General features: G+C 37.5%; 2 protein-coding genes across 3 annotated transcripts in view; both read left to right on the forward strand.

Annotated features, from left to right (window-relative positions):
* LOC117323135 (5-phosphohydroxy-L-lysine phospho-lyase-like) overlaps window positions 1–16,886 on the forward strand; it is a 36,320-nt gene extending 19,434 nt beyond the window's left edge. For both annotated transcript variants that reach the window (XM_033878169.1, XM_033878176.1), the window contains exons 8-13: window positions 3,438–3,532; window positions 4,336–4,448; window positions 5,161–5,315; window positions 8,362–8,451; window positions 12,073–12,674; window positions 14,152–16,886. In XM_033878169.1, coding sequence (XP_033734060.1) covers window positions 3,438–3,532; window positions 4,336–4,448; window positions 5,161–5,315; window positions 8,362–8,451; window positions 12,073–12,373 — 754 coding nt within the window. In that variant the 3' untranslated portion in view covers window positions 12,374–12,674; window positions 14,152–16,886. The remainder of the gene's footprint in view (window positions 1–3,437; window positions 3,533–4,335; window positions 4,449–5,160; window positions 5,316–8,361; window positions 8,452–12,072; window positions 12,675–14,151) is intronic.
* A 657-nt stretch (window positions 16,887–17,543) lies between these two features.
* LOC117314530 lies at window positions 17,544–20,417 on the forward strand. Its single transcript, XM_033878868.1, has 3 exons — window positions 17,544–17,575; window positions 18,101–19,894; window positions 19,980–20,417. Exons 1-3 carry the CDS (start codon window positions 17,544–17,546, stop codon window positions 20,143–20,145), a joined length of 1,992 nt encoding a protein of 663 aa, XP_033734759.1. The 3' UTR covers window positions 20,146–20,417.
* The last annotated feature ends 1,566 nt before the right edge of the window (window positions 20,418–21,983 follow it).

Consider the following 21,983-nt stretch of genomic DNA (forward strand, 5'->3'; position numbering starts at 1 on the left):
TTATTGATTTTTGACAGGCTAATTGGTTTCCATAACAGATCTTAATGCTAAAGGATTACATTTAGATTTGCTGGGTAGGGGTATCTTATTTGTTTTTTAGCTCACCTGGACTGAGGGGTCAATGAGCTTATGGCCATGGTATGGCATCCGTTGTCCAGCTGTTGTCTGTCAACATTTGCTTAAATCGCTACTTGTCAAAAAGTCCTGAATGGATTTGAACCAAAGGTCAAAACCATCCATTGGGGAATTGAACAGATTTTTAACAAATGGTGTCTGTGACCCCCCTGGGGCCAGAGGAGCGGGGCCCAAAAGATGAAAATAGAGATAATTCCTTCAACTAGCTACTTGTCTGAAAGTCCTGAATAAATAAAATTTGTTCAAAAACATCTTTGGTGGAAGGGAAACGAATTTTGCATAAAAAGGTGACTCTGACCCCATTTGGACCAGAAGGGCAGTGCCCTATAGGGGAAATAGAGATAAATTCTTTAAATTCTTACTAGTCTTAAAGTACTGAATAGATTTGAACCAAATTTAGTAAGAAACATCCTTGGGGGAAGGAGAACAGATTTTGCATAAAGGCGACTCTGACTCCAAGGGGCCAGAGGTGCAGGGCCTAATAGTAGAAATAGAAGCAAATTCTTTAAATCGCTTCTTGTCATAAAGAATCAAATGGATTTGAACCAAATTTAGTCCGAAACATCCTTGGGGGAAGGAGAACAGATTTGCATAAAGGCGACTCTGACCCCAAGGGGCCAGAGGTGCAGGGCCTAATAGTAGAAATAGAAGCAAATCCTTTAAATCGCTTATTGTCATAAAGTCCCAAATGGATTTGAACCAAATTTAGTCCGAAACAACCTTAGGAGAACAGATTTTGCATAAAGGCGACTCTGACTCCAAGGGGCCAGAGGTGCAGGGCCTAATAGTAGAAATAGAAGCAAATCCTTTAAATCGCTTATTGTCATAAAGTACCAAATGGATTTGAACCAAATTTGGTCAGAAACATTCTTAGGGGAAGGGGAAAAGATTTTGCATAAATGGTGAAAGGCAGATAGGCACAAGAGTCTTTCACCATCCCAAGGAAGTTTGTTTCTTTAAACACAATCATGCTGTAAAAGCAATCCCTGGGGTCTTTTCACACCCATAGGGAGTCTGGACTTTGTTTCTGGGTTATGTCTTTAAAGCAGTTGAGATCCCCACCCAATAACCATATATAGCATTGTTGGACCTCAAACAATAAACCTATTAACGAATTGAACTTGAACATTATTTTGATTTTTGGTAAAATCCAACCAGATGAGCGATACAGGTATTCTGGGCCTCTTTTTTTATATGGATTACCAGTGTTGGGAAGCCCTGGAGTCCGCCGTGAGAACACAGGATGGCTATTTAAGGTTTTCACTCTCAACTTACTCTGATTTTGTTTGTTTGTGTACTATATTCACATCCTAGGCTAAATTTGTTTGGAGGTGTCATTCCTGAACATTCAAATGCTTATACTTAATTATACTCACACTTTAGTATGGAGGTATATATAGAGGTTACACAACGAGTGGTTGTTGGATATGGAATTTATTTCACACGAGTAAGTTATTTTTTAAAAGTTACAAAAGACACAAGCTTTAGCGAGTGTTTTTTGCAACTTTTAAAAAATAACTTACGAGTGTGAAATAAATTCCATATCCAACAATTTCGAGTCGTGTGACCTGTTTCTACCACAATAATATCGGCTTGAATCAAAGGGAAACGTGGCCAAGTATAATTTCGCGTATGCAAATAAAGTGTACCGGTGACGTCCGGGACCCGATGGTGTGACGTCATTAGATTATTGATGACGTCAATAACAATTGCAGCTTGGGTCAAAGTTCACTGTGTTAGCCAATCGAAATGCGTACAGAGTTTATACCACGTGTGGTATAAACAGATTGTTAATCATCAGCTGTAATGATTAACTGATGGTCTGAGAGTTGAATAACACAGGGTATTGTGGTAGAAAGAGGTATATAACATGATTATTAGACCTCTTGAACATGATGACTGAGGTAAATATCAACCAAGTTTGATGAAACCTAGGGTGTATGTTGCCAAATATTGACAAGATCTGGGACGAGTTCAGAAATTGGAATTATTCAACAGGTAACCTACAGTGTTATTGCCCTTTGTAATATTATTATCAGACTTTGTTAACAAGGTAGCTAGAGTAAATATCAACTAAGTTTGATTGTTTTACCAATACATAGCTTACAGTGGGAGTTTACCATTAATTGGCTTACAGTGGGAGATTTACCATTACATAGCTTACAGTGGGAGATTTACCATTCATAGCTTACAGTTGGAGTTTAACCATTACATAGCTTACAGTGGGAGATTTACCATTACATAGCTTACAGTGGGAGTTTTACCATTACATAGCTTACAGTGGGAGTTTTACCATTACATAGCTTACAATGGGAGATTTACCATTACATAGCTTACAGTGGGAGATTTACCATTACATAGCTTACAGTGGGAGATTTACCATTACATAGCTTACAGTGGGAGTTTTACCATTACATAGCTTACAGTGGGAGATTTACCATTACTAAGCTTACAGTGGGAGATATACCATTACATAGCTTACAATGGGAGTTTTACCATTACATAGCTTACAGTTGGAGTTTTACCATTACATAGCTTACAGTGGGAGATTTACCATTACATAGCTTACAGTGGGAGTTTACCATTACATAGCTTACAGTGGGAGTTTAACCATTACATAGCTTACAGTGGGAGTTTTACCATTACATAGCTTACAGTGGGAGATTTACCATTACATAGCTTACAGTGGGAGATTTACCATTACATAGCTTACAGTGGGAGATTTACCATTACATAGCTTACAGTGGGAGTTTTACCATTACATAGCTTACAGTGGGAGTTTTACCATTACATAGCTTACAGTGGGAGTTTTACCATTACATAGCTTACAGTGGGAGATTTACCATTACATAGCTTACAATGGGAGTTTTACCATTACATAGCTTACAGTAGGAGTTTTACCATTACATAGCTTACAGTGGGAGATTTACCATTAATTGTCTTACAGTGGGAGATTTACCATTACATAGCTTACAGTGGGAGATTTACCATTACATAGCTTACAGTGGGAGTTTTACCATTAATTGGCTTACAGTGGGAGCTTTACTATCACATAGCTTACAGTGAGAATGTAAATGTACCAGTCAATGTGTATGTACATCAGTTATAAATGATGTGCCTTTTGTTCATTTTCTCTACATGACTAGGTATGAGTTACTCTAAGTGATCATAGGTTATTGCAACATGCTTAAGTGTATTTGAAATATTATTTTCACCCTATGTTTGGGAATGCTAGTGAAAGTCAAGATCCAATAGGACCAATATAAACCTACTGACTAATTCCTGGATTTCTTCTATTTCAGGTATGTACGAGAAGCTGGGGGTATCTGTATTGCTGACGAAGTCCAAGTTGGGCTTGGTCGTATTGGAGAACGCTTCTGGTCATTCCAGGCTCATGGTAAGTTTAACATGTCCAGCCACCTCTGCCCCCAGTAGATAATCCAGTCACCTCTGTTTCCAGTAGATAATCCAGTCACCTCTGTTCCCAGTAGATAATCCAGTCACCATTATTCTCAGTAGATGATCCAGTCACCTCTGTTCTCAGTAGATAATCCAGTCACTTTTGTTCTCAGTAGATAATCTAGTCACCTGTATTCTCAGTAGATAATCTAGTCACCTGTATTCTCAGTAGATAATCCAGTCACCTGTATTCTCAGTAGATAATCCAGTCACCTCTGTTCTCAGTAGATAATCCAGTCACCTCTATTTCCAGTAGATAATCCAGTCACCTCTATTCTCAGTAGATAATCCAGTCACCTCTGTTCTCAGTAGATAATCCAGTCACCTCTATTCCCAGTAGATAATCCAGTCACCTCTGTTCTCAGTAGATAATCTAGTCACCTGTATTCTCAGTAGATAATCCAGTCACCATTGTTCTCAGTAGATAATCCAGTCACTTTTGTTCTCAGTAGATAATCCAGTCACCTCTGTTCTCAATAGATAATCTAGACACCTCTATTCTCAGTAGATAATCCAGTCACTTTTGTTCTCAGTAGATAATCCAGTCACCTCTGTTCTCAGTAGATAATCCAGTCACATCTATTCCCAGTAGATAATCCAGTCACTTTTGTTCTCAGTAGATAATCCAGCCACCACTACTTCCAGTTGATACTCAGAAACAACTGTAAATTTATTCTGCTTTAAATTGTTTTGATAACAAATTGAATCTTCGTGATTGTCTGGTGATGTCTGATGTTTCAGATGTGGTGCCTGATATTGTTACGGTGGGAAAACCACTTGGAAATGGTCATCCTATGGCAATGGTTGTCACCACAAAGGAGATAGCAGCCGTTCTTAGCGAGTTCAGCAGCACAGTGAGTAGCTTTTATCACCCTTAACGTGTACTTTTTAGAATCTAGATAGTTAATAGAACAGAGATAACAATTTACTGATGTAGTTTGTAATTATGTCCCCCAAACAAAACGGGGCACAATTGTTTTTGCTCCGTTTCTTCTTCTTCTTATTTTTCTTCTCATTTCTTCCGCCGCAGAGGTTTCTGTCACTTTTTTTAGAAACTACTGGGAGTATCTTTATGAAACTTTACAGACATACGCATTAGGGGCATGGGAACGAAGCATGTTTTTTCTTTTTTTGTGATCAGAAGTCAGAGATAGCCATCAGAACCCATTTCCGTTTTTGGATTTGGTCTCCAGTTTCAGAAAAATTGGTACATAGAGGTTTTTAGGGATGGCAAATAACGTGGTAACATTTTCGGTAAGTTTGGTGGCCATGGTAACCAAATAGACGCCTCTAATTGGTGGAAATTTAGATATAGTCAGTCAGTTTGATGAAATTTGATATGTAGGTACATCATGGAATACCAGTCAATCTTGTTACCTCACTTTCACATTTGAACAAAATGGTCACCATTTCCTAGCCTCCGATTGGTGGAAATTTGGATATTGCTTGATTTCAATGAAAATTGGAAAATAAGGGTTTTGAGGTACTGTGGACAAAATGGTATGACTGAGGGGGGATTTGGGGAATATCCCATTACAATTAGTGCTTGTTGTTTTATATGGTCAGTTTGGTGGCAACCCTGTGGCTTGTGCAGTAGGAATGGCAGTGTTGGATGTCATACGCAATGAGAAGCTCCAGGCCAGTGCAAAGTCTGTTGGCAAGTGTTTGCTTGACGGATTCAGAGCCATTCAGTCAAAACATCCCATGATGGGAGACATCAGGTTAGTAAGGAGACAAACTGAAATGTTATAATGTTTGTAATGTGTTAATGTTACCATCCGGATACTGCCATAAAAATGTGTTAATGTTACAATCCGGATACTGTCGTAATAATGTGTTAATGTTACAATCTCCGGATACTGCCGTAATAATGTGTTAATGTTACAATCTCTGGATACTGCCGTAATAATATGTTAATGTTACAATCTCCGGATACTGTCGTAATAATGTGTTAATGTTACAATCCGGACACTGCCGTAATAATGTGTTAATGTTACAATCTCCGGATACTGCCGTAATAATGTGTTAATGTTACAATCCGGATACTGTCGTAATAATATGTTAATGTTACAATCCAGATACTGCCGTAATAATGTGTTAATGTTACAATCTCCGGATACTGTCGTAATAATGTGTTAATGTTACAATCTCCGGATATTGTCGTAATAATGTGTTAATGTTACAATCTCCGGATACTGCCGTTATAATGTGTTAATGTTACAATCCGGATACTGCCGTCATAATGTGTTAATGTTACAATCCAGATACTGTCGTAATAATGTGTTAATGTTACAATCTCCGGATACTGTCGTAATGATGTGTTAATGTTACAATCTCCGGATACTGTTGTAATAATGTGTTAATGTTACAATCTGGATACTGCCGTAATAATGTGTTAATGTTACAATACGGATATTGTCGTAATAATGTGTTAATGTTACAATCTCCGGATACTGCCGTAATAATGTGTTAATGTTACAATACGGATATTGTCGTAATAATGTGTTAATGTTACAATCTCTGGATACTGCCGTAATAATGTATTAATGTTACAATCTCCGGATACTGTTGTATAATGTTACAATCCAGATACTGTCGTAATAATGTGTTAATGTTACAATCCCGATACTGCCGTAATAATGTGTTAATGTTACAATCCAGACACTGTCGTAATAATGTGTTAATGTTACAATCCCGATACTGTCGTAATAATGTGTTAATGTTACAATCGGGATACTGCCGTAATGATGTGTTAATGTTACGATCCGGATACTGCCGTAATAATGTGTTAATGTTACAATCCAGATACTGCCGTAATAATGTGTTAATGTTACAATCTCCGGATACTGTCGCAATAATGTGTTAATGTTACAATCTCCGGATACTGCCGTTATAATGTGTTAATGTTACAATCCGGATACTGCCGTCATAATGTGTTAATGTTACAATACAGATACTGTCGTAATAATGTGTTAATGTTACAATCTCCGGATACTGTCGTAATGATGTGTTAATGTTACAATCTCCGGATACTGTTGTAATAATGTGTTAATGTTACAATCTGGATACTGCCGTAATAATGTGTTAATGTTACAATACGGATATTGTCGTAATAATGTGTTAATGTTACAATCTCCGGATACTGCCGTAATAATGTGTTAATGTTACAATACGGATATTGTCGTAATAATGTGTTAATGTTACAATCTCTGGATACTGCCGTAATAATGTATTAATGTTACAATCTCCGGATACTGTTGTATAATGTTACAATCCAGATACTGTCGTAATAATGTGTTAATGTTACAATCCCGATACTGCCGTAATAATGTGTTAATGTTACAATCCAGACACTGTCGTAATAATGTGTTAATGTTACAATCCAGACACTGTCGTAATAATGTGTTAATGTTACAATCGGGATACTGCCGTAATAATGTGTTAATGTTACGATCCGGATACTGCCGTAATAATGTGTTAATGTTACAATCCGGATACTGTCGTAATAATGTGTTAATGTTACAATCTCCGGATACTGCCGTAATAATGTGTTAATGTTACAATCCGGATACTGCCGTAATAATGTGTTAATGTTACAATCCCGATACTGCCGTAATAATGTGTTAATGTTACAATCTCCGGATACTGTCGTAATAATGTGTTAATGTTACAATCCGGATACTGCCGTTATAATGTGTTAATGTTACAATCCCGATACTGTCGTAATAATGTGTTAATGTTACAATCCGGATACTGTCGTAATAATGTGTTAATGTTACAATCCGGATACTGTCGTAATAATATGTTAATGTTACAATCCGGATACTGTCGTAATAATGTGTTAATGTTACAATCCGGATACTGTCGTAATAATGTGTTAATGTTACAATCCGGATACTGCCGTAATAATGTGTTAATGTTACAATCCGGATACTGCCGTAATAATGTGTTAATGTTACAATCCAGACACTGTCGTAATAATGTGTTAATGTTACAATCCAGATACTGCCGTAATAATGTGTTAATGTTACAATCTCTGGATACTGCCGTAATAATGTGTTAATGTTACAATCTCCGGATACTGTCGTTATAATGTGTTAATGTTACAATCCGGATACTGTCGTAATAATGTGTTAATGTTACAATCTCCGGATACTGTCGTAATAATGTGTTAATGTTACAATCTGGAAACTGTCGTAATAATGTGTTAATGTTACAATCCAGATACTGTCGTAATAATGTGTTAATGTTACAATCTGGAAACTGTCGTAATAATGTGTTAATGTTACAATCTCCGGATACTGTCGTAATAATGTGTTAATGTTACAATCTCCGGATACTGTTGTAATAATGTGTTAATGTTACAATCTGGAAACTGTCGTAATAATGTGTTAATGTTACAATCCAGATACTGTCGTAATAATGTGTTAATGTTACAATCTCTGGATACTGTCGTTATAATGTGTTAATGTTACAATCCAGATACTATCGTAATAATGTGTTAATGTTACAATCCAGATACTGTCGTAATAATGTGTTAATGTTACAATCTCCGGATACTGTCATAATAATATGTTAATGTTACAATCCAGATACTGCCGTAATAATGTGTTAATGTTACAATCCGGATACTGCCGTAATAATGTGTTAATGATTGTTATTGATGTGTGTGGTTACTATTGTAGGGGTATGGGGATGGTTATTGATGTGTGTGGTTACTATTGTAGGGGTATGGGGATGGTTATTGATGTGTGGTTACTATTGTAGGGGTATGGGGATGATCATTGGTGTAGAAATCGTTCTGGACAAAGAGAGCAGGAAACCTGCTAAACAGGCTGCAGAAATTCTCAGCTACAAGTAAGTAAAACCATTTATGCAATGTCTATGTTATTTAATTCATAAAGTTTAATCAGCTATGGTAAAATGATAGGTCGTCAGACCATCAGGTATATCTGTTTGTGGTCACATGATATTTCGTTGTCAGTCCATCAGGTATATCTGTCTGTTGTCACATGATAGGTCGTCGTCGGTCCATCAGGTATATCTGTCTGTTGTCATATGATAGGTCGTCGTCGGTCCATCAGGTATATCTGTCTGTTGTCATATGATAGGTCGTCGTCAGACCATCAGGTACATCTGTCTGTGGTCATATGATAGGTCGTTATCAGTCCATCAGGTATATATGTCTGTTGTCACATGATAGGTCGTCGTCTGTCCATCAGGTATATCTGTCTGTTGTCATATGATAGGTCGTCGTCGGTTCATCAGGTATATCTGTCTGTTGTCATATGATAGGTCGTCGTCGGTCCATCAGGTATATCTGTCTGTTGTCACATGAGAGGCCGTCGTCAGTCCATCAGGTATATCTGTCTGTTGTCACATGATAGGTCGTCGTCGGTCCATCAGGTATATCTGTCTGTTGTCATATGATAGGTCGTTGTCTGTCCATCAGGTATATCTGTCTGTCTGTTGTCATATGATAGGTCGTCGTCTGTCCATCAGGTATATCTGTCTGTTATATGATAGGTCGTCGTCTGTCAATCAGGTATATCTGTTTGACTGTTGTCATATGATAGGTCGTCTTCAGTCCATCAGGTATATCTGTCTGTTGTCATATGATAGGTCGTCGTCTGTCCATCAGGTATATCTGTCTGTCTGTTGTCATATGATAGGTTGTCGTCAGTCCATCAGGTATATCTGTCTGTTGTCACATGATAGGTCGTCGTCGGTCCATCAGGTATATCTGTCTGTTGTCATATGATAGGTCGTTGTCTGTCCATCAGGTATATCTGTCTGTCTGTTGTCATATGATAGGTCGTCGTCTGTCCATCAGGTATATCTGTCTGCTGTCATATGATAGGTCGTCGTCGGTCCATCAGGAATATCTGTCTGTTGTCATATGATAGGTTGTCGTCAGACCATCAGGTATATCTGTCTGTTGTCATATGATAGGTCGTTGTCAGTCCATCAGGTATATCTGTCTGTTGTCACATGATAGGTCGTCATCTGTCCATCAGGTATATCTGTCTGTCTGTTGTCATATGATAGGTCGTTGTCAGACCATCAGGTATATCTGTCTGTGGTCATATGATAGGTCGTTGTCAGTCCATCAGGTATATCTGTCTGTTGTCATATGATAGGTCGTTATCAGTCCATCAGGTATATCTGTCTGTTGTCACATCATAGGTCGTTATCAGTCCATCAGGTATATCTGTCTGTGGTCATATGATAGGTCGTTATCAGTCCATCAGGTATATATGTCTGTTGTCACATGATAGGTCGTCGTCTGTCCATCAGGTATATCTGTCTGTTGTCATATGATAGGTCGTCGTCGGTTCATCAGGTATATCTGTCTGTTGTCATATGATAGGTCGTCGTCGGTCCATCAGGTATATCTGTCTGTTGTCACATGAGAGGTCGTCGTCAGTCCATCAGGTATATCTGTCTGTTGTCACATGATAGGTCGTTGTCAGTCCATCAGGTATATCTGTCTGTTGTCATATGATAGGTCGTTGTCTGTCCATCAGGTATATCTGTCTGTCTGTTGTCATATGATAGGTCGTCGTCTGTCCATCAGGTATATCTGTCTGTTGTCATATGATAGGTCGTTGTCAGACCATCAGGTATATCTGTCTGTTGTCATATGATAGGTCGTCATCAGACCATCAGGTATATCTGTCTGTTGTCATATGATAGGTCGTTATCAGTCCATCAGGTATATCTGTCTGTCTGTTGTCATATGATAGGTCGTTGTCAGACCATCAGGTATATCTGTCTGTTGTCATATGATAGGTCGTCATCAGACCATCAGGTATATCTGTCTGTTGTCATATGATAGGTCGTTATCAGTCCATCAGGTATATCTGTCTGTCTGTTGTTATATGATAGGTCGTTGTCAGACCATCAGGTATATCTGTCTGTTGTCATATGATAGGTCGTTGTCAGTCCATCAGGTATATCTGTCTGTTGTCACATCATAGGTCGTTATCAGTCCATCAGGTATATCTGTCTGTTGTCATATGATAGGTCGTTATCAGTCCATCAGGTATATCTGTCTGTTGTCATATGATAGGTCGTTATCAGTCCATCAGGTATATCTGTCTGTTGTCACATCATAGGTCGTTGTCAGTCCATCAGGTATATATGTCTGTTGTCATATGATAGGTCGTTGTCAGTCCATCAGGTATATCTGTCTGTTGTCACATCATAGGTCGTTGTCAATCCATCAGGTATATCTGTCTGTTGTCACATGATAGGTCGTTGTCAGTCCATCAGGTATATCTGTCTGTTGTCACATGATAGGTCGTTGTCAGTCCATCAGGTATATCTGTCTGTTGTCATATGATAGGTCGTTGTCAGTCCATCAGGTATATCTGTCTGTTGTCACATCATAGGTCGTTATCAGTCCATCAGGTATATCTGTCTGTTGTCATATGATAGGTCGTCGTCTGTCCATCAGGTATATCTGTCTGTTGTCATATGATAGGTCGTTGTCAGTCCATCAGGTATATCTGTCTGTTGTCATATGATAGGTCGTCGTCTGTCCATCAGGTATATCTGTCTGTTGTCATATGATAGGTCGTTGTCAGTCCATCAGGTATATCTGTCTGTTGTCATATGATAGGTCGTGGTCTGTCCATCAGGTATATCTGTCTGTGGTCATATGATAGGTCGTTATCAGTCCATCAGGTATATCTGTCTGTGGTCATATGATAGGTCGTTGTCAGTCCATCAGGTATATCTGTCTGTTGTCACATGATAGGTCGTCGTCTGTCCATCAGGTATATCTGATTATATATAACATAGAATAATTACAGTTGTAATACTCCCTAATTTGGAGTCTATAATATAGAATAGTTACAGTTGTAATACTCCCTAATTTGGAGTCTATAATATAGAATAGTTACAGTTGTAATACTCCCTAATTTGGAGTCTATAACACAGAATAATTACAGTTGTAATACTCCCTAATTTGGAGTCTTTAACATAGAATAGTTACAGTTGTAATACTCCCTAATTTGGAGTCTATAACACAGAATAATTACAGTTGTAATACTCCCTAATTTGGAGTCTATAACACAGAATAATTACAGTTGTAATACTCCCTAATTTGGAATTTATAATATATAAAAGTTACAGTGGAAATACTCCCTAATTTGGAGTCTATAATATAGAATAATTACAGTTGTAATACTCCTTAATTTGGAGTCTATAACTCAGAATAATTACAGTTGTAATACTCCCTAATTTGGAGTCTATAACATAGAATAGTTGGTGAATAAATCAACAGGTAGCCATTCCCACATGTGATTGTTTAGGCATGAAGGCCACGAGTTGAAAGTCTGGATGTTAAATATACAAAGATTGATGTAAGTTAAAAATGTACATACTACAGTCACAGTTCATTTAATTACAGTATCATGAAATTAAGTTTTACAATGTACCCTTTGTAAAATCAACATTATTTCTACATTTCAGACTGAAAGAAGGAAAGATCCTTATAGCCAACGATGGTCCAGAGAAAAATGTCATGTACATTTCTCCACCTATGTGTTTCACATGTGACAATGCCAGACAAGTTGTGCAGGCATTTGACACAGCACTTGCTGCAATTGAACAAAGTGCAATTGAGTCCGGCATTACATCTTTACCTGATGAGCAACGAATATTGAATATTCCTCTGGATATTCTATCATCAAACTTAGATGAAGGATTAGACTCTGACTCTGACAGTGAAGGTCCAAATGCCAAGAAAGCACGATATGAGGAAATGGACTAGAGGAAAGTAGTGCAATCAAGTAAATAGGTGAATGAATGTGGTTATGACAGAGTTGATACCAAAGGTAAAAATGTGATATGAAGGAATGAACAAAAGAAAAAAGACTTAATCCAGTTTTATAAGCTGAAGGAGTAAGTTGTGAAGTGTATAAGTGGTTTATTTGAATGATTATATGTTTGGGTGATGGAGGCAGCTCAGGGATTCTTGCTATTCAACAAAAGGAAAGTGTTCAAAAGACGCATCATTAATGCCAAGGTAACTTAGTTTGATATGCAGTGCTAAGCTGTGTAGACATTTTTAGGTCACCTGAGACGAAGTCTCAGTTGACCTATTGCAATCGCCTTTTGTCCGGCGTCGTGCGTCGTCCGTCTTGCGTCGTAAACAATTTACATTTTCAACTTCATCTTAAAAACTGCTGAACTAAATTCAATGAAATTTTACAGGAAGCTTCCATGGCTGAGGGTAAACCAAAATTGTGAATTATATGGTCCCCACCCCCCAGGGGCCTGAGGGGCGGGGCCAAAAAGGGTCAAATTGACTAAATTTCAAAAATCTTCTTCTCTACTCTCAGATATGGTAGAATCAAATACTTTTCATAGATGGAAGGGTCTTAAGGTGCTTTACCAAACTTGTGAATTTCATGACCCTGGGGTCTCACGTTTGCCCCTGGGGAGGGGGTAAACTTTACTATAGTTTATATAGGGAAATCACATTTTTGACTATTATTTGTTGGATATCTATTGGAATTCATTCTAACTTGGTTCAAATTATCAGCATGGGATAACAGTTTGATGGTATGTACATGTTGGCCCTGGTTGACCCCCAGGAGCTGGTGGGCGGGCCAAAAAGGGTCAAATTGACTGAAATTTCAAAAATCTTCTTCTCTACTCTCAGATATATTAGAATCAAATACTCTTCATAGATGGAAGGCTCTTAAGGTGCTTTACCAAAATTGTGAATTTCATGACCCTGGGGTCTCGCGTTTGCCCCTGGGTAGGGGGTAAACTTTACTATAGTTTATATAGGGAAATCACATTTTTGACTATTATTTGTTGGATTTCTATTGGAATTTATTCTAACTTGGTTCAAATTATCAGCTTAGGATAACAGTTTGATGGTATGTACATGTTGGCCCTGGTTGACCCCCAGGGGCTGGTGGCTAAAAAGGGTCAAATTGACTAAAATTTCAAAAATCTTCTTCTCTACTCTCAGATATGTTAGAATCAAATACTCTTCATAGATGAAGGGGTCTTATGATGCTTTACCAAAATTGTGAATTTCATGACCCTGGGGTCTCATGTTTGCCCCTGGGTAGGGGGTAAACTTTACTATAGTTTATATAGGGAAATCACATTTTTGACTATTATTTGTTGGATTTTTATTGGAATTCATTCTAACTTCGTTAACGTTATCAGCTTGGGATGACAGTTTGATGTACATGTTGGCCCTGACTGACCCCCAGGGGCTGATGGGCGGGGCCAAAAAGGGTCAAATTAACTGAAATTTCAAAATTCTTCTTCTTACAACCCAAATAAGGTAGAATTAAATACTCTTCACAGATCGAAGGGTCTTAAGGTGCTTTACCATAATTGTGAATTTCCTAGCCCTGGGGTCTCGCGTTTGCCCCATGGGAGGGGATAAACTTTACTATAGTTATAGGGAAATCACATTTTTGACTATCATTTGTTTTATTTGTTTTGAAATTCATTCTTTCATTCAAATTTACTGAAATATTTCAAAAATCAGGTGACCGTTAAGGCCCATGGGCCTCTTGTTAGATAATATGTTGAATATCATATATTTAGCCCACTATCATCAGATGGTGAGCTATTCAAATCACTCTACGTCCATAGTCTACCATCCGTCCGTAAACAATCTTTGTTAATGCTATTTCTTGAAAGGTACTGGAGGGATATATCATAAACTTCACATGTAGGTTCCCATTGGTTCCTAATTTTGCCATTCAGTTTTGATTTTTGATTAGGAAAACAAAATGGTTGACAGGTGGACATCTTCGATTTTGAGAAATGAAATTTGTTATCCCTATTTCTTGAAAAGCACTGGGGAAATATATCTCAAACTTCATTTGTAAGTTACTGGTGGTCCATAGTTGTACCAATTCTTTTTTGATTTTGATCAGAAAAACAAAACGGCTAACAGACAGCTATCTTATTCTTGTTATCAGATTATTAAGAGAGAAAAAAGGGTAAAGTTGAGAGAAGATCAGTTTGACAAAGAACCACAGATCTTTCATTTGTGTGCGCCAAGATCCCTCTGGGATCTCATGTTATAAGTAGATAGATATATGCTATATGATTGATCATAGTTATCAAAGTTGATGGCTTTTTTAAAAGTACACCATTCCTCATTTAAGTAATTTATAATACAATGTGTAAAAGAACTATGTTCTACACTACAATGCATCTAGAGACCTTTGTTCTACTGTACAATGTATAACTAGACATTTTTTATACAGTACTACAATGTTTGTTCTACAGTACTACAATGTTTGTTCTACAGTACTACAATATTTGTGCTGTAGTACTACAATGTTTGTTCTGAGAACTGCATGTTTGTTCTACAGTACTACAATGTTTGTGCTGTAGTACTACAATGTTTGTTCTACAGTACTACAATGTTTGTTCTACAGTACTACAATGTTTGTTCTACAGTACTACAATGTTTGTTCTACAGTACTACAATATTTGTGCTGTAGTACTACAATGTTTGTTCTACAGTACTACAATGTTTGTTCTACAGTACTACAATATTTGTGCTGTAGTACTACAATGTTTGTTCTACTGTACTACAATGTTTGTTCTACAGTACTACAATGTTTGTTCTACAGTACTACAATATTTGTGCTGTAGTACTACAATGTTTGTTCTACTGTACTACAATGTTTGTTCTACAGTACTACAATGTTTGTTCTGTAGTACTACAATGTTTGTTCAACAGTACTACGATGTTTGTTATACAGTACTACAATGTTTGTTATACAGTACTACAATGTTTGTCTACAGTACTACAATGTTTGTCTACAGTACTACAATGTTTGTTATACAGTACTACAATGTTTGTGTACTGTACTACAATGTTTGTTCTACAGTACTACAGTGTTTGTTCTACATGAGTACTACAATATTTGTGCTGTAGTACTACAATGTTTGTTCTACAGTACTACAATGTTTGTTCTACAGTACTACAATGTTTGTTCTACAGTACTACGATGTTTGTTCTACTGTACTACAATGTTTGTTCTACAGTACTACAATGTTTGTTCTACTGTACTACAATGTTTGTTCTACAGTACTACAATGTTTGTTCTACAGTACTACAATATTTGTTCTACAGTACTACAATATTTGTGCTGTAGTACTACAATGTTTGTTCTACTGTACTACAATGTTTGTTCTACAGTACTACAATGTTTGTTCTACAGTACTACAATGTTTGTTCTACTGTACTACAATGTTTGTTCTACAGTACTACAATGTTTGTTCTACAGTACTACAATATTTGTGCTGTAGTACTACAATGTTTATTCTACAGTACTACAATATTTGTGCTGTAGTACTACAATGTTTGTTCTACAGTACTACAATGTTTGTTCTGTAGTACTACAATGTTTGTTCTACAGTACTACGATGTTTGTTCTGTAGAAATACAATGTTTGTTCTACAGTACTACAATGTTTGTTCTACAGTACTACAATGTTTGTTCTGCAGTACTACAATGTTTGTCTACAGTACTACAATGTTTGTTCCACAGTACTACGATGTTTGTTCTACAGTACTACAATGTTTGTTCCACAGTACTACGATGTTTGTTCTACAGTACTACAATGTTTGTTCTACAGTACTACGATGTTTGTTCTGCAGTGCTACAATGTTTGTTCTACAGTACTACAATGTTTGTTATACAGTACTATGATGTTTGTTCTACTGTACTACAATGTTTGTTCTACAGTACTACAATGTTTGTTCTGTAGTACTACAATGTTTGTTCTACAGAACTACGATGTTTGTTATACAGTACTACAATGTTTGTTCTGAGTACTGCATGTTTGTTCTGCAGTGCTACAATGTTTGTTCTACAGTACTACAATGTTTGTTATACAGTACTACAATGTTTGTTCTACTGTACTACAATGTTTGTTCTACAGTACTACAATGTTTGTTCTGTAGTACTACAATGTTTGTTCTACAGTACTACGATGTTTGTTCTGTAGAACTACAATGTTTGTTCTGTAGTACTACAATGTTTGTTCTACAGTACTACAATGTTTGTTCTGCAGTACTACAATGTTTGTCTACAGTACTACAATGTTTCTTCTACAGTACTACAATGTTTCTTCTACAGTACTACAATGTTTCTTCTATAATCCTTTACAGCATTTATGTGTACATCAAATTTAGTTCTATAACAAAATGTGAGAATGTATATACAGGAGAATAGTGTCCCTGAGATATTGTATGTTGTGATCATTGATATTATAAGACAGTGTCACTGAGATACAGTGTGTTGTGATCATTGATTTGTGTCATTGAGATATTGTATGTTGTGATAATATGGAAATGTCCATCCGTTATTGTTATTTATTGTTATCCAGTTCATGTGTTTGTATTGTTGAGAAAAACACCTGATTACAGTGATTTTGAAATTATCATGTAAACAAGACAATTGTAAAAACGTCATTCTGATTAGTAACCATTTTTTTTAGCTTGATGACATGAAGTCAAGGGGACCTATTGTGTTGGCAGTGTCTGTAGATAGCTGGGTTAAAGTTGTTTTTGTGTCATCTGCAAAAGCAGGAGACATATAGGGATCACAATGGCAGCAGTGGCATCATTGGGCTAATCAAGCTCAAACTTCATACAGACCTTCCTTATCAAAGAGGCTTTCTTTGGATTGCATTTCAGGTCCAGAGGTTAAAGGTCGAAATCACTGTTTCTAAAAATAGAAAACTAGTTTCTTTGCAATAACTTTAGTTCCCTTGGGCCAATCAAGCTCAAAGTTCATACAGAGCTTGCTTGGGATTGCCTGCCAGGTTCAAAGGTCAAAATCATTGTTACTGAAAAAAGAATTTTTTTTCTGTACGATTACTCGAGTTCCCTTGAGCCAATCAAGCTCAAACTTCATGCAGATCTTCCTTACAAAAATTGCTTGCATGGGATTGCTTTTCAGACCAGAAGATCAAAGGTTGAGGTCATTGTTACTAAAAATAGAAAATCAGTTTCTATGTGATAACCCAAGTTTCCTTGGACCAATCAAATTCAAAGTTCATGCAGATCTTCCTTACCAAAAGTGCTTGCTTGAGATTGCTTTTCAGGTCCGAAGGTTAAAGTTCAAGGTCACTTCCTAAAAATAGAAATTAGCTTGTGTGCAATAACTCAAGTTCTATTGGGCTGATCAAGCTTAAACTCTTGTAATCATCCAACTTTCTGCACAGGAGACATATCCACTTCCGTGGAATTCTTGTATAAAGTACAATGTAGTGTTATGCCAGTTCTACTACCATACTAAAGATACAGCTTCGATGTTTCAGATGTGTGTTCCTTATAACAAGACCTTGCCATTGATACTATATTTGTGAATCTGTTGATCTTGACCTACTTTTATTAAACTTAAAAATCTTGTTACTACTGCTACTTCTGAATGGAAATTTGTATCAAGACTAACTTTCAGGTGATTACTTCCACATGGTCCTCAGAAATCTGTTTAAAGACTTGGTTATGAGTTCTATAGTCCTCAGACAGTTGTGTCAAGACTTGGTTATGAGTTCTATAGTCCTCAGACAGTTGTGTCAAGACTTGGTGATGAGTTCTATAGTCCTCAGACAGTTGTGTCAAGACTTGGTGATGAGTTCTATAGTCGTCAGACAGTTGTGTCAAGACTTGGTGATGAGTTCTATAGTCCTCAGACAGTTGTGTCAAGACTTGGTTATGAGTTCTATAGTCGTCAGACAGTTGTGTTAAGACTTGGTTATGAGTTCTATAGTCGTCAGACAGTTGTGTCAAGACTTGGTTATGAGTTCTATAGTCGTCAGACAGTTGTGTTAAGACTTGGTTATGAGTTCTATAGTCGTCAGACAGTTGTGTCAAGACTTGGTTATGAGTTCTATAGTCGTCAGACAGTTGTGTCAAGACTTGGTGATGAGTTCTATAGTCGTCAGACAGTTGTGTCAAGACTTGGTTATGAGTTCTATAGTCGTCAGACAGTTGTGTTAAGACTTGGTTATGAGTTATATAGTCCTCAGACAGTTGTGTCAAGACTTGGTTATGAGTTCTATAGTCGTCAGACAGTTGTGTTAAGACTTGGTGATGAGTTCTATAGTCCTCAGACAGTTGTGTTAAGACTTGGTTATGAGTTATATAGTCCTCAGACAGTTGTGTCAAGACTTGGTTATGAGTTCTATAGTCGCCAGACAGTTGTGTCAAGAATTGGTTATGAGTTCTATAGTCGCCAGACAGTTGTGTCAAGACTTGGTTATGAGTTCTATAGTCCTCAGACAGTTGTGTCAAGACTTGGTTATGAGTTCTATAGTCGTCAGACAGTTGTGTCAAGACTTGGTTATGAGTTCTATAGTCGTCAGACAGTTGTGTTAAGACTTGGTTATGAGTTCTATAGTCGTCAGACAGTTGTGTCAAGACTTGGTTATGAGTTCTATAGTCGTCAGACAGTTGTGTCAAGACTTGGTGATGAGTTCTATAGTCGTCAGACAGTTGTGTCAAGACTTGGTGATGAGTTCTATAGTCCTCAGACAGTTGTGTCAAGACTTGGTTATGAGTTCTATAGTCCTCAGACAGTTGTGTTAAGACTTGGTTATGAGTTCTATAGTCCTCAGACAGTTGTGTCAAGACTTGGTTATGAGTTATATAGTCCTCAGACAGTTGTGTTAAGACTTGGTTATGAGTTATATAGTCCTCAGACAGTTGTGTCAAGACTTGGTTATGAGTTCTATAGTCCTCAGACAGTTGTGTCAAGACTTGGTTATGAGTTATATAGTCCTCAGACAGTTGTGTTAAGACTTAGTGATGAGTTCTATAGTCCTCAGACAGTTGTGTCAAGACTTGGTTATGAGTTCTATAGTCGTCAGACAGTTGTGTTAAGACTTGGTTATGAGTTCTATAGTCCTCAGACAGTTGTGTCAAGACTTGGTTATGAGTTCTATAGTCGTCAGACAGTTGTGTTAAGACTTGGTGATGAGTTCTATAGTCCTCAGACAGTTGTGTCAAGACTTGGTGATGAGTTCTATAGTCCTCAGACAGTTGTGTTAAGACTTGGTTATGAGTTCTATAGTCGTCAGACAGTTGTGTTAAGACTTGGTTATGAGTTCTATAGTCGTCAGACAGTTGTGTCAAGACTTGGTTATGAGTTCTATAGTCCTCAGACAGTTGTGTCAAGACTTGGTTATGAGTTCTATAGACCTCAGACAGTTGTGTTAAGACTTGGTTATGAGTTCTATAGTCCTCAGACAGTTGTGTTAAGACTTGGAACTACTGTACAAGGTAAAGTGTTTCATATGGTCCACAGGTAGTTGTACAAATGTACGAAAACTTAAAGTAATGGGTAAGGAATTACATATGATACACAGATTATTGTATCAAGACTTCAACCTCCAGGTATGTAGTTCCACCAGAAAGTTGTGTCAAGACTTCAACTTCCAAGTTACGAGGTTCGTAAGGTCCATAAAGAGTTTTCTTTTAAATGATGTCAATTTTGATATTTCTGTATCTCCAGAATGGATGTTACAGAGACAGGACCTTTAATGAGTAGTGTCCATAGATGGCCTGCACTGTATAAATATTCATTGAACATTGGTATAGACAGTTATACCCTTCAGTATTAGTAATAAAGGTGTCCACATTCCAATTTATTTGCAGATAAAAATTCAAAACATAAGGCATTTGGAGCATCTATTTCATAAGAAATTCCCACATACTAATGATCCCATCGTCGGGATTGTGTACAATTACATTGTTTTCATTGTTCTGATGAATTTTCTGTTCTCATTCTTTTGATTAAATGTGTAATGTTCTAATGTTTTTGTTATGTTTGTGTTACACTTTCCTATCAAAGTAAATGTGTATCGAGTTGCCTCTAGCCAGTATTCAATGTCTTTTGAAGATCACAACTTTCAAAGTCACCTGAGTCAAATATGCTAAAAACTTTATATGATGACTTCTCAACATCTAAATACTCTCATATTTGAATAATGTTGTAACCAGCTGAGCAAAGCTAAATTAGGAGCAGGTGAGTGATAGAGGTCCATTGGGCCTCTTTTATTCTTCATAGCTGGGACAGTTAATACGTATGCCTGATTCACAGTTGTAGAGGATTCATGTGGTATCGATCGTAGGAGTACAACTGTGTGAAAGGTCACAGGTCACACAAAGTTGTAGAGGGTTAACCTCATACAGACCGTAGGAGTAAATCTGTAGGAGAGGTCAGAGGTCACGCACAGTTGTAGAGATTAACCTGGTACAGACCGTAGGAGTAAATCTGTATGATCAGTCAGAGGTCACAAACAGTTGTAGAAATTAACCTGGTACAGATGTATGATCAGTCAGAGGTCACAAACAGTTGTAGAGATTAACCTGGTACAGACTGTAGGAGAAAATATGTATGAGAGGTCAGAGGTAACACAGTTGTAGAGGGTTAACCTGGTACAGACTGTAGGAGAAAATATGTATGAGAGGTCAGAGGTCACACAGTTGTAAAGGGTTAACCAGGTACAGACCGTAGGAGTAAATCTGTATGAAAGGTCAGAGGTCACGCACAGTTGTAGAGATTAACCTGGTACAGACCGTAGGAGTAAATCTGCATGAGAGGTCAGAGGTCACACACAGTTGTAGATGGTTAACCAGGTACAGACTGTAGGAGAAAATATGAATAAGAGGTCAGAGGTCACACAAACTTGTAGATTAACCAGGTACAGACTGTAGGAGAAAATATGTATGAGAGGTCAGAGGTCACACAGTTGTAGATGGTTAACCAGGTACAGACCGTAGGAGAAAATATGAATAAGAGGTCAGAGGTCACACAAAGTTGTAGATTAACCAGGTACAGACCATAGGAGAAAATCTGTATGAGAGGTCAGAGGTCACACACAGTTGTAGAGATTAACCTGGTACAGACTGTAGGAGTAAATCTGTATGAGAGGTCAGAGGTCACACACAGTTGAAGATGATTAACCTGGTACAGACCGTAGGAGTAAATCTGTATGAGAGGTCAGTGGTCACACAGTTGTAGAGGGTTAACCTGGTACAGACTGTAGGAGAAAATATGTATGAGAGGTCAGAGGTCACACAGTTGTAAAGGGTTAACCAGGTACAGACCGTAGGAGTAAATCTGTATGAGAGGTCAGAGGTCACGCACAGTTGTAGAGATTAACCTGGTACAGACCGTAGGAGTAAATCTGTATGAGAGGTCAGAGGTCACACACAGTTGTAGATGGTTAACCAGGTACAGACCGTAGGAGAAAATATGAATAAGAGGTCAGAGGTCACACAAAGTTGTAGATTAACCAGGTACAGACTGTAGGAGAAAGTATGTATGAGAGGTCAGAGGTCACACAGTTGTAGATGGTTAACCAGGTACAGACCGT

This window comes from Pecten maximus, chromosome 1 (genome assembly GCF_902652985.1).
Source record: "Pecten maximus chromosome 1, xPecMax1.1, whole genome shotgun sequence".
In the NCBI taxonomy this organism is placed as follows: Eukaryota; Metazoa; Mollusca; class Bivalvia; order Pectinida; family Pectinidae; genus Pecten; species Pecten maximus.